Genomic DNA, 18,186 nt, shown 5'->3' on the forward strand with positions numbered 1-18,186 from the left:
GATAACGTAATTACCATTTTTTGTCAGTCACCTGATATTGTGACTGTGATGACACATTTCAAATAAGTTATTTAGTTCAAACATATATAACTATTATTAATATTTTTTATTGACCAGACTGGCCCTAAATGTAAACCCTTGCTTGGTCTGCATGTAAACTAATTTTACACAAAATTACAGCAAAATACCTCAATCCAAACAATTGTCATTTAAAGAAATTAGTGTTTCAATATTTAGTAAAGTGTCCTTGTGTTTTTGGTAATTATTAAAGGCCCACTACACAATCCTTCAATAAATCAGCATTAGAGTGGTGGCTTTTGGTCAGTGACCATAGTACAATAAACACTAAAACAATTAACATACCTAGATATTTCATTGCATATCTATTGAAGAATAGAGATGAGTTGTAGAACACAAAATTAATGGAACCCTGAATTTTCAAGCATAAAATGGGGATTTATTTTGCTAAATTGCAGGTGTGAGTTATGAGCCTTGGTCAGTTATCTCAAATAATAATTCCAAGGGTTGGTTTAACTCTTTCAGTGCGGGAACCGAATGTTGAAGGGCTTTGCAAACAGTTTGGATCCAGATGAGACGCCACAGAACAGCTGGTCACAGTTAATGGTGATGGTAAGCAAATACTCATTAAGACCATCTCTGCACACATATGTAACATTTTATTTCAATATATGTAGTATATAATTGTAGAGATATGGAGTAGCTGCATGCAAACCTTAACCAGAATTGTCTTAGTACAAAAAGGCATAATTCTGCTAAATGGCAGGTTAAAGTTATATAGAACTTGGCAAGTTACCTCAAACATTATCCTGAACATGTTACAAATGCATACTTTTAGTATAAACAGTGGTATGGAGAAGTAGCTGATGTACCTGATACATAAAAGAAATTCTGCTAAAAATGTTGGAGGTAAGAGTTATGAAACTTGGTTTCAGATTTCACACAGTTTCCCCAAACACATGTATTAATTTTAAATTGAACACTGTAATAGAAACAGGAGAGGTAGCATGTTTACCTATACCAGAGAATTGCACGAAAAAATACTTAAGACATTTTGATGAGATGCATAGCTTGGACTACTAAGTGAAAAGTCTAGCTAAGTAGGAATCTCAAGTTATTTTCAATATCAAAGTTTGTTACCAAGCTTTCCTTCTAACTATTTCATAGTTTGAATGGTGCACATAACTTAATAGAATGCACTATGTAATAGTATAAATAACTGATTTAATTGCCTAACATCTGAAATCAATATCCACATGATTATCCAGAATGAACATTTTTATCTAATAGTAAAATGTGTTTTCTTTTCTATTGTTTTCTTGGTTTCTATTCTTTTAATTTTAATTATTTAAAGACTAATCAAACAAACACTGCTTGTGAATGTTGTTCTCACAGACAATGGAATGTAATATAACAACAATCTCATCCAAGGGAAGTAAACATGATAATCCACAGTGCTCCTTGTCAAGAGTTGTGAATCTTTGTCATGTTAAATGTAATACAACATGGAATTGCAAACACTTAAATTTCTTTTATATATTTTTTAAAGATGAACAATATACAAATTAATGCATAGATGATTTGTAGCTTTTGTCGTTACAACCAGCAATAAATAGTATGTTTGCCTGAATTGTATTTTACTCTAAAAATACAAGTATTTCCTTACAATTAAATCGCCTGTTCTAGTCTCTCATTCACATACAGAGGGCAACCTCACATGCATACGCTTTGAATTAAACCCTATCAAAATCTTCACAGGTAAATATGCAGCACAATAAGATTAGAACCTCAACATTGACTTTGACATGTTTATCTTAAATATCATCGTCTGATACCCACAACTAATTCATTCCGTTACTCTCCAGCATTAGCCTTGGGACAATATATGCAATACACACCGTTTTGACCTTAACTGTAACCTTTCAGTAGACCAACGAAATCGCAGTTTACAAAAAGAATTTCGCTTTTGAGGTGTCAATGCTGGATAAATGCGATTTGATACACCAAGCTTTTCCATCCACCTGTCCGAGTGCTTAAAAAGACGCCGCGCCCATGTAAGAGACTAAAGATACTTTTACTCTGAAAGTCGTTTAAATTCTCAATTTTAAAGTATACGCATGCACGACGAAATACCATTTCTACGGATGACGCAATTTTGACAACAAACCCGAAGACTCTATAGTACGAGTTGTATCATTGGTAAAAAATATCCTCATGAAACCGTGAGGGATCCAATGAAATTACTGGATTTGACACACCCTAAAACGGTGAAAAGAGCTCGTAATGTCCCACAGTCGATAAATGGAGAGTAACGGAATGGGTCGAACGTGGGTATCCAACGATGCTTAAATATAAGCAGCACAAAAACAAATCTCAGATAAAGTACTTAGATCTTAAAGCGACCATGGCAACGAAAAATGGGATAACTTATGCAGAATAAATTATATTTTTTGTTTACATAAATGCATCTTACTAAACCATTTTCATTAAGTAAATCAAGTATAATACAGAAACAAAATTATAAATTCTACAGAAACAAATTATCAAAAGTTCAGAAACAAGATAAAGTCCCTATTTGGGATCGAATTCATGACTCAAGAGCAATACAGTGACGACAGACATCGCTGTAACTAACTGAGCTATAATGCTTGGTAAATGGATAGATAAAATACAAACAAGTTTGACTTCAAAATATTAACATGAAAAGTGCTAAAGGAACAGGATCCATCATACATAATGATTTTTATGTCAGAATGTTTTCTTATTATTACCAAACAAGCTGTGTCTGTTATAACGATATTATTTTTGTCAAATTAAGTAGTCGTCCTTTTTGGGCCATTTGAACTGACATTGGTCCTTTAATAAAGTCTTTAACATAAATTTAGCAAGTATATGCCAAACGGCAAGAATGATTTTTTGGATTTGGGAGAAAGCATTTATTATATTATATAGTTCTGAGAAGAAAATCATGGTGCAAAATGAGTATTTTGGGAAAACCAGAATGGTTTGAACACGTTTTTTGTAGGAGTTGACCTCTTATAAAGACTCATCAGTAAGTACTAAAACACAACAAGCCCTGCATTGCACACCCCTCACACCATACACATAGCAATCTCACCTTTTCTGGCAATCTCACCTTTCTTATCATCTGAATCTTCAGAGTCTGACTCCGAGCTCTCAGATCCGGACATGAGCGAATAGTTCTTCTCCCATTCTGCATATGTCTGAAATGTGCTCCGGTAGCCCTGGTTTCGTCCTGCAAATACATAGCAACCATAGAGAATAACTTTAATTTGGACACTTAAGCATACATGCCATAACTTATCAGACCAGTTCCGGGACATTGAGCTCAATTTTCCGGGACATTTGCCGATTTTCCGGGACATGTATACATGTAGCAATATATATAGACATATATGCATTTTGTTCACATCGTAAATTGCTAAGTTCGAGAGCCTACAGTATCCGAAATACACTAGATCTATTAAAATCAAATTAAACATTACTACTTCCGTTACCACATGTTTTTCGTGTTAGAAAAGAGCATCAAATTGCTATTGTGAACATGTCACATCATCTGCAGGAAGAAAAACTAAGTTAAAAGTATAATTTTCTGGGATACATTTTGGGTGTCCGAAAAGTAAGAGCGCCCGAAAATCTAGTGCAATAACGGCAATTCACAATGGTGCTTGCAATTGCGAACGCAATTCAAATTCGCTTATTATTTTTATTGCTATAATTACTGTGGGTTCAGAACACTGAGGCAGAAATAAACCGAGTGAGGATGACAACTTTATATGCTTATTCTTGTACACAACTTCTTTGTCAGTTAAACATGCGAACATAACATGCTTTTAATTTTTTACTCAACGATGTTGGACTAAAGGATGTGTGAACAACTCCTTTGCCCTTACGCAGAGGGAAATTATAACGTAGTATATTAAAGCCAATTAACAGCCACATTAAACAAGACCACCTTTTCGGTTTGACTGCGAACGTGAGACGATCGATATGATAACAGGACCCCTGTTAATTGAACAATTTTGACACCCAGCTGATCACCTATTCGGGTAGGCATTGCCATGGAGACGCTGCGGATTAGTGGGAACACAGATTCGAGGTGCAGTTAAGCCCAAGATAAGGTACATGTTTATATGGATTTTGTAAAATCCGGGACATTTGACAGATTTCCGGGACTGCGGGACAAGTTCTTCATTTCCGGGACAATCCCGGCAATCCGGGACGTATGGTATGTGTGACTTAAGTCAGAAAATCTCCTGCCAACTGCTATCCCCTGATTATGATATGCCTCCCTTGAGGGGCATACACAATTTAATTATATTTCAGGAAGCTAAAGACAGGTAACTGCTTGCACCTTTCTGACATCCTGTGCTTTAAGTGGCTCTTGCAACATTCTAATGTTAAATTTGAATAACTCTAATATATGACAAACAACTGCACATATTAGTTACACCTTGTACTCAAAATGTTATTTTTAAGTGAAATATATATGGAATTGTGTACTTCCTTATTTAGGAATATACAACACATAGGTTGACTTAACTCAATGGAAATAGGTCATGGAAGTAGATCTATTAATAAAGCTGCTACATCATCATTTTCAAACATTAACAAACAGAATACACAAAATGCACACAGGCTTGGCGAAATTGCCGGTCCGTCGGTCCTTGTGACCGGCAAAATAAATGTGCAAACATATCATATTTTTTCAAAGTTGAAAATTCGAAGAGCAAACCGTTTACTACAGTCTACATCATGAAAATGAAATCGCTCATTGTGTTGATGTTTGCAATAGGTTTGTTACGTACAATTAGCAAATCCAACTGGTTACACAACACCTACTTCAAACTCGCAAAATCGGCAACTGCTTTCGCACATTTTAATCCCTTTTGTTAAAACATCGCAGTCTACACAGGGTCAGTAAAACCGCTAAGCGTGTTTTCACAACACTCACACATTCTTCGCGATATCATTCTATTAAAATTTACCACGAAACATTTAACAGAAATTTAATACACGCATGCTTTCCATGCGTTTGACGTGACGTTGTACATGTAGGGAATAATTTGCGCGCGCTTTTCTGGAGAGAAAGGATTAAAACACACTGTTCATTTGCAGTTTATTTGAAGAATGTGATAACGTCGAGTAAAAATTAAATTGGGAAGAGTGTTTCGGAATACAAATTTAATTATGCGCATTTGAGAATTCAACAAAACACGGAATATGGACCAGTTTCTAGGACGCTCATACTTCGGTACGATGCGTTTTTTCCCGATTTTTCTGAGAAAAAAAGGGTTTATCTTAATGTACATAGTTGTATTGTTGTTTTTTTCGGTCCGGCTAAATTTTCTCCGGACCGGCACATTTTCTGAAATGCCTGTCCGGATGACCGGCAGTTTTTTTCCAATTTCGCCAAGCCTGTGCACAGATGGTAATCTCATTTAAACACAATACAATACAAGATGATTGTGGGCACAAGGGACACAATGCTCTCCTACAAGATAAAGATGATAACTACATACTCATGTATCTCCTGAAAACCAATTAAGCACATCAAACTTGCTATAAGATCAAAGATAACCAGCATAAATTGCCTTTGAAGAGTAAGGTGTTAATCGCTGCCCATGTTTTATCTACATGCAGTTCTGCCTGTGCCAATTTAGATGTGTCTCGTATTATTTACTGAACTTGTATTGTGATATTCATTCATAACTAGGGATCGTAATGAATACTGAAAATGGTATTCAAATATTTATTTGTCATAATTAAATCGATGTGAATGTTCAATTTTAAACCTTAGATAGAAATGTAACTTACAACTGTCCGTAGCAAAGTCCTGATTGCCTAAAATAGCGATATAAATGGCAGCTTTGAAAAGTGGATAGAATAATAATTTTAAGAACAATAATTACTTATGATGTTCTTCATTTCAACTTAATACATTTTAGTTTTATATGCAATATGATATTTCCCATAAACATATTATCTTAGTTTGCATCACTTTTGTCTTATCACTGAACCCAAAATGTGATTTTTGCCATTTTGTTTTTTTTGCATACAAATGGAAGACTCCAATATGAATATTCAGGATTCAGCAAACTTTCAAATATTCAAATATTTGAGCCCATCCATTTTTATAATGAATACGGCAGTGCATCTTTTTACGGTAGATTTTTTAAAACTTGCGTATGCTGGTCCCATACAATGGAGAGGTATTCTAATTTAGGCCTTACTATTGCTTTGTAGGCACATTGTAATCTTTCAATTTTGATGAGTAAATTTTGAGGTTGCAGCAAAGAAATCCTAATGCTTGGTTTGCATTATTAGTAATTGAATAAAAATGTTTATCCTATTTGAGGATATTTTTGAGTGCAAGATTTTTGTGGTGGTTTTATCTTTATAAGAATGTGGTAATTTAGTTTTTTGGATGAGATGATTTGATTTCTGGAAGCCTTCTTGTCCTCTATGCCTTCTGGTGTCATTGTTCCCCACCTCTGATGCGCATCCTTAAATCAGACTACAAGACTACCATTGCTATCATTGCGGACAGCTTAACTTATAGCGTCCTGCAACAATTTGATGTGTCCATCAACAAGCCAATGAAAACCCTATGACAGATACGCTGGTACCAGTGGTACAGCATCTGCTACAACTCCTTTACAGCCAACGAGAGTAACACGGAAGACTGAGATAGAAGAAATCTGCATGTGGATAGTCGACGCATGGTAAAAACTGAACCCCAACATCTTTAAGATGTGCTGCATCTCCAACAACCTCGATGGGACTGAAGGCAATGATGTTTGGGACAACCTGGTGAAGATTGACATTCGACAAGACCAATTCTAAAACTCCAGATAAATAGGACACCACAGATCTGCAAGACTACTAGAAAAAAACACTGACCGGGTTGACAGAAGAAGAGATAGAGAAGTGTTTTTAGAGCGACAGCGATGAGGAAGAATCAGAAGGTTTTGACGCATCAGACCACTCTAAACGACTGCATAAGAACCACAATGATGACAATGGCCCTTTTCAGGGCCACTCATATTCTTGAGAAAATATAGTTCTATGCAACCCATGCTCCTGATCATATAAACACTTCTTCATTGAAGAACACAAAATAAAGTGCAATAGTAAAATGGCGGCCATTTTTGGTCTGATTTGCAAGTTTTTATGTCTTTTTTGTTTTCTCTTTCCATTTTTGCATTAAAAAACCAGGTTTACGTTGAACATGGTAGCATGTTATACGTGGTAACTTATGGTACTGATTGCTAACTACAGTACAGATGACATTATTAATCGTTTTAGGTGTACCCTTTTTGGTCAAATGTCCCGACCTTTTTCTATGGATAGTCCTGATTTGGACCTGAAACATTCTGGTACGTCTGGCAAAAGTCTTCAAGAACTTTTGATGTAATCAGCAAAGTAGTTGATGTAGATCAGAAACAAGATGGGAACCATGACAGAGCCTTAAAGGACCCCTTGAGGTTAAAGGTACATGGTTTGACATGATTCCCTCCAGGGAAACAGTCGGGGTTCTATGTGTTAAGAAGTCAGATATCCAGAACAAAGCATTTGAATTAATTCTAAAGAATTTAAATTTGTATAAGAGTTGCTGGTGGGGTACTTAATCAAATGCTTTAGCAAAATCCATTATGATGATGTAAGTTTGTATACTTGTACTTTAATTATTATATTGGGTTTGGTTTTGGACGATATAAGTTGTATCTCACAATGGAAAGTCTATGCCCATGTTGGAGGACAAAGTATTATTGTTATCAAGGTGAACCATTATAAAATTAGTTATTAAATGTTTTTAAGTGTATAAGAAATACTAAAACATTTTGTAATTAGTTTGTAAAACAGTAACAAATAATGCCCCCACTAGGTAGGTTAAAAGCAATCTGAAGAATATATTGGCCCTTGAAGATTTGGCTTCCTAGAAGATTATTTACACCTACAACAATAATCAAAGGTGTTTGAATATTGTATAAATTGTATTGTAGAGAAGAAATAAAGGACTTGGCATTTTAGATAATATACAACCTACTAACTCATGCAACTATTTACCTGGATATTTAACTTTGTCTAGATAATATAATGCATTCACTGATTTTCATGTTTTCGTACGGAATATATGATAACTGTCATACTATTAAGTTTTAAGATAGTGAGCAACATGATAGGAACTAATTTTATACAAGAACAACAGTGAAAAAATAATATTCAGCATGATGTAAAAAATGTCTTAATTGAAAAAGGGAGTATTACTTGTAATTTATAAATAGGAGGATAAAAATAGTACATGCACAACTTTATGTCATAAGGAAGAATGCTTACAAGTTTGAATGCTTTATGTTGAAAAGTGAACAAGAAAGAATGCGGACCCTCAATGTTTTTGTTGTTGTTGTTTTTACACTAATCTCATAACTGACTTTTGTAAAATTACATCTGCTAAACATCCACACCTCTCATAGTGTATATTAATAATCATGATGATATAGAAAGTCTAAGTAAAACAAGATGTGTTTGTGAAACACTATGTCCCCCCCCCCCCCCCCCCAATATTTTTTACCTTGACCTTGATGGCATACATGCCATACGTCCCGATCTCGGCGGGACAGTCCCGCTTTTGGACCCTTTGTCCCGCCGTCCCGCCGTGAGACGATTTGTCCCGACATTCGTAAAAAACGATGTAAGGTCTATAGGTTCCCAATAAAATTCGCTATTCAAGCTCTGTTTCGCTAACACTTACCACCGCTAATCCCTTTATTGCCCCCAATTAACAATCCGATTCTACTTATCGTGTGTACCAGTGTTGTTTATGACACCTTATCAGCGATTTATCGGCTAATTATTGATTTCATCAGGCATTCACACCATGGTGGTCTTTAAAATAGTGGTCGCTTATTGCTATCGATTATAATGAAATAAATTTTGAAAATGTGTTTATTTTTGGGGTTTTTTTTAAACGGTTTACAAAACAATTGTTTCGTAAAATTAACTCTACGTCATTTATGAGTCTTTTACATTCAATGTTTAGTTCCAAAATAGCAGGATAATCCGAATGTGCAATATACCAAAATCGCAACAAACAGTCCAATAAGTGATACCCATCCTGTCTAGTGTAATTGGGTGTAATTGTAATAAAAACAACGAGGTGCTATGCATGACAGTTTGACCCTACTTCAATTAAGCTAAAATCAACGAGGTGCTATGCATGACAGTTTGACCCTACTCCAATTAAGCCGCGACAATTGACAAGTAACAAACTGCGCATGGATACATGCTTAAAAAAACATCGCAACAAACAGTAAAAGTGGTTCGGTAGATAGTGTACTTTAACCCGTACTTTCAGTCAACTGGATAACCTCCCCTGCGTTAATGTTTGCCATTGAAATTAATATAATGAGTATTGTTGTCGTAATGTTCTAGATTTTATACTCTTAAAACGATGAATTTTATTTCGTTGTTTGCTATTGTCTTTTTTAATAAAACTGTTATTGTTATGTTTTAGATTTCATGTCATATCAGATGTTTTATGTCTTGAATAAAAGTATCAAGAGTTTTTGTTAGTACTATTTACTGACAATAGTAAAGGTGGAATGATATATCGTTTTAGGTGTCCTGCTTTTTGGTCAAATGTCCCGACAATTTTTTATGGAATGTCCCGCTTTGGACCTCAAAAATTATGGCATGTATGCTTGATGCTTTACCTTGACCTTTCACCACTCAAAATTTGCAGCTCCATGTGATATACATGCATGGCAAATATCAAGTTGCTGTCTTCAATATTGCAAAATTTGACCTTTGACCTTGACCTTTAAGGATGACCTTGACCTTTCACCACTCAAAATGTGCAGCTCTATGCGATACACATGCATGCCAAATATTAAGTTGTTATCTTCAATATTGCAAAATGTATGGCCAATGTTAAAGTTTGAGGCAAACCAACAAACCAACAGACAGGGCAAAAACAATATATCCCCCCCTATAGACTGGGGGACATTAAAAGGGCATAACTTTTCTTATTTTTAATACAACTACAAATTGCACATGCACAACTCACTATCATAAGAATAATACCTGCAAGTTGGAATGTTGTTTGTTGACAGACAGACAGACAGACAGACAGACAGACAGACAGACAGACAGACAGACAGACAGACAGACAGACAGACAGACAGACAGACAGACAGACAGACAGACAGACAGACAGACAGACAGACAGGCAGGCAGGCAGGCACGCAGGCAGACAGACAGACAGAGACAGACAGACAGACAGACAGACAGACAGACAGACAGACAGACAGACAGACAGACAGACAGACAGACAGACAGACAGACAGACAGACAGAGACAGACAGACAGACAGACAGAATTAAAGACAAAACTGATTGACAGACGTCCATAGTTATTCAAGAATATACCCCCAACATTCCTTTATAATGGAGGTTATAACAAATATAAATTTATAATGAAATGGGGGAAATAATGAAAAAAATGCTATGAATAATATAAATGTTATTTAACAGTTAGAAATTTATACAATAAAAAATCATGTACTCTGTCCATTCTTGCCAGACTGGGCTCTCCTTGCCTTAGTCATGGCAATTGTATCCAGAAATCCAGCATTCATATTGGCAAATGTAAAGTCTAGTTATCTTTATCCAGAAATCCAGCATTCATATTGGCAAATGTTCTGTCAAGTTATCAATATCCAGAAATCCAGTAATCATATAAGCAAATGTTAAGTCTAGATATTAGTATCCAGAAATCCATCATTCATGTTAGCAAATGTTCTGTCAAATTATCAGCATCCAGAAATCCAGCATTCATATAAGCAAATGGTAAGTCTCGTTATCAGTATCCAGAAATCAAGGATTCATATTAGCAAATGTTAAGTCAAGTTATCAGTATCCAGAAATCCAGCATTCCTCTTAGAAAATGTTAAGTCTAGTTATCAGTATCCAGAAATCCAGGAATCATATTGGCAGATGTTAAGTCTTGTTATCAGTTTCCAGAAATCCGAACAGCATATTGGCAAATGTTGGTTGCCATGTATTTGCAGTAAGTATCCAGAAATTCAATTGTCAAATTGGCAAACGTTTAGTCTCATTAAATTATTAATATCTAAAAATGGTATATTCCAAAAATATATCCCTGAAGAAAACATATCTTAATTCATGAAAGAAATACTTCTGGAAAACACACACTTGGAGGAAGGTGTTCAGCATGGAGCAAAATTACTTCAGTCTGAAATATCTTGGGAAGTCACTAACATTTCACTCAATAAAAGCAAATTCTTAACCAAAATATCTCTTTGAAAGTGACTTTTATATTTTGAAATCCAAAATTACACAATATTTATAGTCCAGGTGTCATTCAAATTACTGTTGCCATTAAACAAATAAAAGACACACTTAAATAAGCCAAATGGTGTTTGCACAATGTATTTAAACATAGGTATTAATTGCCTCCCATGCATAGAGAATTTAGATTTTGAACATGTCATATCATTTTTTACAAGCTTGGGGCACACATAGTTTACATTTTGATTAAAGCAGCTGCTGATAAGTGTGCAGTTCATATTTGCCTGTTTTATCTAAAATAATGCAATTCAAAAGATCAATCTGTTCCATTATATTTACACACAACACATGCACAGTTGAACAGCACAGTCAATTAAGACTAAAAGCCTTCCATAAACAATTCAAACCATGAATTTAAACAAAATGTTTTTATGAGCATAATATCATTTTATATATAAATATTAACAGTATTTGATAACATATCCAGTTCAAAAGATAATGTGAATACCATTTATAAATATTTCTGAAACCCCAGAAGATGTTGTGTAAAAACAGTTTAATTTTCCCATCCCATGACCTTGAACTCTGACTGTTTTACCTCAAATGGAAAGGCTTTTTTCTCCTTCCCAAGTAAGCAGCTTATCAATTAAGATGATGATCAAACTGGTCAAAGCTTGCATTCACAACATATTGCACAGAAACAAGACAATGTGACCTGACCTCAAAATTGATAGTGGTCTGCCTTTCCTCCATGGTAGCCAGCATACTTATTTGCACTAGTGCGGGTGACAGCATTATTAATGTAATGTTTGGAAACAAATTTTACATTAAGGGCACCTATGAATGTGACTTTGAACTAAAACATCAAATCACATCTTACTTTCCTCACCAAACCAATTTGGATGATGAGGGTCAAATCTATAGGGAATTTCCTCTCTTTCCATTAGGCAACATAAGAATTAGGATGGTCATTATACTAAGGTCAACGCTTTGTTCAGGTATCTTGTGGAATTTAAAGTCTATATGGACTCATCATCACTGTGACAGACTGATCTACCTTAATGGCACAACAGCTGCAAAGAAATAAACTCCTACATCTTCAATGCAAGGCATAACAACAGACACCTATACTTAATGAGGACCAATCTTTACTATACATTTCTGCGTTGATAATATGCATTTGACATTTCAATAAGTGAGGCCAGACAACCAGCACTATATTTAAGCAAAATTTCCTCATGAAGTTCACAATAAAATGTACATAATTTTTCCCTTTATTATCCCCACACTCCGAATTGGAGCGGGGGGATCATGTGGTTATCTCCACCGTCTCTCCGTCCGTCCTGGCCACTATTTCCTCCTACACTATTAATATTAGAACCTTGAAACTTAAACACACGGTAGCTATGAGCATATGTGTGACAGTGCACTATTTGGAATTTTGATCTGACCCCTGGGTCAAAAGCTGCGGCGTGGGGATACACCTTGGCCGCGGCTGCGCCATTTCTAGCTAATATTTCAGATGCATCATGCAAATCTATTCATAATTCACTTATTTAGCAAACCTTTATTAAACGATTGTCATTACACAATATTTTTGCATATACTTTAACAGATTAAAATAGCATAATTGCAAGCAGTCTGTTACAATCATAATAAGGGAATACTTGATCCCTAGCTGAGACCCCCCCCCACAATGTTGAATGTGATAGGCCATAATATGTTAACAAAAATTTTAATAAATGAATGTGTTTCATAAATACTTATCAGAAACACTTTGAAAATAAGCAGCATACTGGAAAATGTTATTCAGCATCAGAATGCAATGTTTATTTGACACAATGTCAAAGACTTCAATCGATCCCCCTGGTTCTATGGTCATTGTTCCTCTTTGATTAATGGTCCTCATCCAGCCGGATATATTCTGGTTTTTAGACATTTTCATAAGTTTTCAGTGAGAAGCTTAAAGATGATGATTATGTCATACCACCTGGCCATAACGGCCAACGGCCACTATATTCCACTCCGAAATTCATGTTTGACCTGAAATCAACGGTCATGCATCAGTCGTCTCGAGTCGCGAAAATTAAAAACACAGCACATCATTTGTCCGTCTATTTTGCGGTTAAAGCGTCTGAAAGCGGTAATTGTCTTTGATATTATAAAAGCGGCCCGCTGCGAGTAAACAAATAATAAGGTGTTGAGAAGGTTTCTTTTCCGGGGATAATTGTGGGGGTATCTTCAAAAGAAAATTAGTCAGAGTTTGTGGCACGTTTAAAGTAATTATTGCTAGTTAAATGACCGATAATTAGTACATTGTACTTACAACATTGAGTATCGATTTAAAAATAACATTTTCGGATCATTCTTCAAAAGAGCTTTCTAGCGTACAAAACATTTTTTTTAAAGCAAGCGGAATAATAAATCATTAAATAACAATGAGTGGTAAACGTAAGTTCCTCACATCAGAGGAGCGAGTCAAGTGTTTGAAAATGTTTGAATCTGGAAAAGTTATAGCAAGTGAGCTCTGTGTTGGACGTACGCAAGTGCAGAGTGTGCTTAGGCGTTAGCGAGAAATTATGGAGGAATATGAATCGAATGGAAATGTGAGTTTGAAGCGTCCAAAATATGACACAGAAAACGGCGGGTTGAACGATCTGGTGTTTAAGTGGTTCAACAAGGCTATGGCTCGTTTGATAAATGTTTCTGGACCAATTATTCAGGAAAAAGCATGGATTGTGATCCGAAATCAACGGTCACCTGTGGACAACGGTCACTTTGGTAATTTCCCTTGACTGACCGCTGAATTCAGGTTTGACTGTATATATTATTATTATTAAGATATGCTTGAGCATTTAATAAGAAATTGCCAATAAAGCAGACTAATTTATGGCTCAAAATAGATTTGTGATTTATTGCTCACAATAGTTTGAAGAGATTTATGGTTTTTGTATGCACAGTAGTTATTTATGGCTCATGAAACATTATGGTGATTAAAGTATTGTAATACTTTGACAATTCATGTTTCAGAATATATGGTGGCAATTTATGGCTCATAATACATGGTTGTTCATAATTGTTCATTATACCTAATGCGTTTATATAAGGTCAATACTAAAAGGAGGCAATCTATTGCTGGTAATACAGTGGCAATATATGGCTTATAATACATGGCCATTATTTATGGCTCATAATACATTTCAGTCATTTATGGTCAAAAATACATAGCAGTTATTTATAATTAATAATCATTTGCATTGACTTATGGTTCATACACATGGCAGTGCTTTATAGCTCATAATACATGGCAGTGATTTATGGTTCATACACATTGCAGTGATTTACGGCTCATAATACATGACAGTGATTTATGGCTCATAAAACATGGCAGTGATTTATGGCTCATAATTTATGGCAGTGATTGATGGCTCATAATTCATGGAAGTGGTTTATGGCTCATAATTCATGGCAGTGATATATGGCTCATAATTCATGGCAGTGGTTTATGGCTCATAATTCATGGCAGTGGTTTATGGCTCATAATTCATAGGAGTGGTTTATGGCTCATAATTCATGGCAGTGATTTATGGCTCATAATTCATAGGTGTGGTTTATGGCTCATAATTCATGGCAGTGATTTATGGCTCATAATTCATAGGTGTGGTTTATGGCTCATAATTCATGGCAGTAATTTATGGCTCATAATTCATAGGAGTGGATTATGGTTCATAATACATGGAGATTCTGGCTCATGATACGTACATGACAGTGATTTATGGTTAACAATATAGGGCAGTTATTTATAGCCCATAATACATGGCATTAATTTATGTCTTACAAGACATTAAAGTGATTTATGATGCATAATACATGGTTATTAATACAGGGCAGTGGTTTATGTCTTATCATATGTTGCTGTGATTTATTGTTCATAATACAGTCTTCGAAATAAGCACATGCCCGATCGCCCGTGGCGAGTAAAATTAATGCCAGGCGCATACAAAAATTCACGTTTGTGGCCCGCCAGGCATGTTAATTATTGAAGCCAATTGACAGTTTATAAAAAAAATCGTAATTTCTTGATATTTGCAAATCTATTTTTCAATTTTGGAAGTTGTAAAACAATGATATTCGATTGGTATAACAACACGCACCTGCTTGCTCATGTCATCGTTATTGTTTTTGACCGATCCATTTCGGTCACATTCAGTTCTTATCGACGGTTTCTTTAGAAAGTAATAGATTGGATGCAATCTCAACGCAGAGTTGTCGTTCCTTGCTATCACATACAACTCTGCGAAAGGCTCAGCACGCCATTTTGTCTATAAAATAGTTAAAACCAAACAAAGGCATTCAATGTATATTTGATTGGATATTTAAGATCGCATGCATTAAATTAAGAAATATGACTTTTAAATGTACGATAAATCATGCAAAAACTCTTTGGAACTATTTTATTGCCCATTTACGCAGATGGAATCATTCCATGCACTTCACAAATGTAAACAATTGAACATAGGAATTGCTTCGACGTGTGTATGTATGTTGGTTTCTTAACATAAAAAACATATCAATTTTATATAATAATGAATTAAGACTGATATAAGATATCATGGTATGAGATAGTTTTCTTTAATGCAGTGAATGCAATGTAACCGTCGTGCAAGAGATTGTTTAGTATACTGTAACCTCAATGATGAACGCTTGGAATGATCATGACATGAATGAGACGCTTTCATAACAATAGTCCGTTCTGAGCCTAACACAGAGGTGAATGTTATATGACCGTCGTGCAAGAGATTGGAGTAGATGCTTTTTGAATCGATTATTTCAATCAAGTAATACGCTTCCGTTTTCGTCAATGTCAACAAATGTCATTGTCGACATAGAGGCTATGTAGTATCTAATGTATGTTGATGGGGCTAAGCCCGGTAAAGCACTTGCAAAATAGAAAATTGACAATGATTTATAGAAAAAGGAAGCCAAGAAACCGTACGAGGACATCAGAGAACGCTCTTTCCAAGCGCTCTGGTGTAACGATCGACCGTCTTTACTCTAGTGACTGATTAGATGTCATTGTATTCACTACTGTTGAAACAAATGTCCTGCTTTACTATGTGTAGCATTTAAGTGCAAACATGTTGTGATTTGTTACATTTTTGGTTAAAAAAGTTTGGGCATGTAAAAAATATGTTGGGCATGTAAAAATTCTTAAGTAACTGGTTCGACTGGAATGTACATTTTCAAAGCTAATTTCGAAGACTGATAATACATTGCATAGATTTTAGTTCATACTAAATGGCAGTGATTTATGATTCATAAAACATGGAAGTGATTAATGGTTCCTAAAACATTATGGTTATTTAAGTATTATTTCAAATGTTTGGCTCAGAATTCAAGCTGGAAGTTCATGGCTCAGAAAACAGGCACGCAATTTAGGGCGTGGCAATTATTGAAAATTCCTGGCAGTTATATATGGCTAAAAATAAAGTGTTGATTTATGGCTTACATAAATGAGATATTGTTTTATGGTTCACAATAAGTAGCAGTGATTTACCAACCATAAAATATTATGGTTATTAAATTCTCATTATATATGTTTAAATGTGACATTTATAGTTAAAAAAACATGACTGCAATTTATGGTACAAAACAAAAAACAGCTATTTATGGTTCATAATACAATATGAAAATGTATAGATCATAATTCACAGCAGTGATTTATAGCTAATAATTTATGGGAGTGATTACGTGCTCATAAATACATGGTGGTGATATCCCAAAACACAGATACAGGTAAAAATATGTCTATTATGTTATCAGGAGGACATGGTATTACCATATTTCCTAACCAGTCTTACCCTTATTTGTCAAAAGCCTGCCCAAAGTAGGCACACAAGCCTTTTATACTACTTCCATTTACAAGAAGATTAATTGGTTTAAAGTTGTTTGTATCCACTGCACCTATCCTGTATTTATCCCCAACTGAGAGCAATAGCACCCATACAAATTACGGAAATGTGCGTCAGACAAACATTACAAAAGAGATTATTTTAGCCATCAAAGCTTTTTGCATTGTATTTAAGTAAGTACATAACAATAACATCAGAAATCATCAGCATAATTATGCAAATTTTTACCATAATTAAAGCAAAATTGGTATTAGCACAAATATTGATATTGATAACATGTATTAATACAGTTAGTCATTATAATAATTTAAATAATAATGTTTGGGGCTGGAAGACTAAATATTGAGATTTTTTAGGTCAAATTATCTGGTTAACGAGTTTGTTATGACAATAATTTTGTAAACATGTAATTCAACATGATTACTGACCAGAATACAACAAAAATGCTACTCTTGATGCTTAGGCCAGAATTTTTAATAAAATGATTTTCGGACCCTGCCGACTCTAACTTTTGACGAAACCAAAAAAAGTGAATAATAATCTCGACCAATTTTTTTCGGATGCCAAAACATGGCTTTTAAACATTAAATGGGTGCCGGGTTTAAGAAAAAGTTCAATTGTGCTAGAATTTACCATAAGCTACGCCATCATTTTTTGTTCAAGAACACTACACCGCTTTCACCAGTAAAGTCTGCAAACACCATTCTATACATAGATGGTGACGTCACTATGTTATTGTCAATAAGACTGGTGTGTACACAATGCTGTTAAGTTAACTCATCAATTCTGCAACCGTCAAATGAAATCCTGAATAGAATCGATTTGTAAGTAAATATTTTATTATTTCTTTACGATTTTATAAAATTGATAGTATTAAAATGACTAAAAATTATTATGTTAGCAATAAGAAAAGAACGATTTTA

General features: G+C 34.8%; 1 protein-coding gene across 1 annotated transcript in view; it reads right to left on the reverse strand.

Annotated features, from left to right (window-relative positions):
• Positions 1 to 18,186, reverse strand: part of LOC127838685 (cytosolic carboxypeptidase 2-like) — a 177,655-nt gene that overhangs the window by 124,662 nt on the left and 34,807 nt on the right. The window contains exon 7 of the mRNA XM_052366566.1: positions 3,155 to 3,274. Coding sequence (XP_052222526.1) covers positions 3,155 to 3,274 — 120 coding nt within the window. The remainder of the gene's footprint in view (positions 1 to 3,154; positions 3,275 to 18,186) is intronic.

This window comes from Dreissena polymorpha, chromosome 1 (genome assembly GCF_020536995.1).
Source record: "Dreissena polymorpha isolate Duluth1 chromosome 1, UMN_Dpol_1.0, whole genome shotgun sequence".
Taxonomy (NCBI): domain Eukaryota; kingdom Metazoa; phylum Mollusca; class Bivalvia; order Myida; family Dreissenidae; genus Dreissena; species Dreissena polymorpha.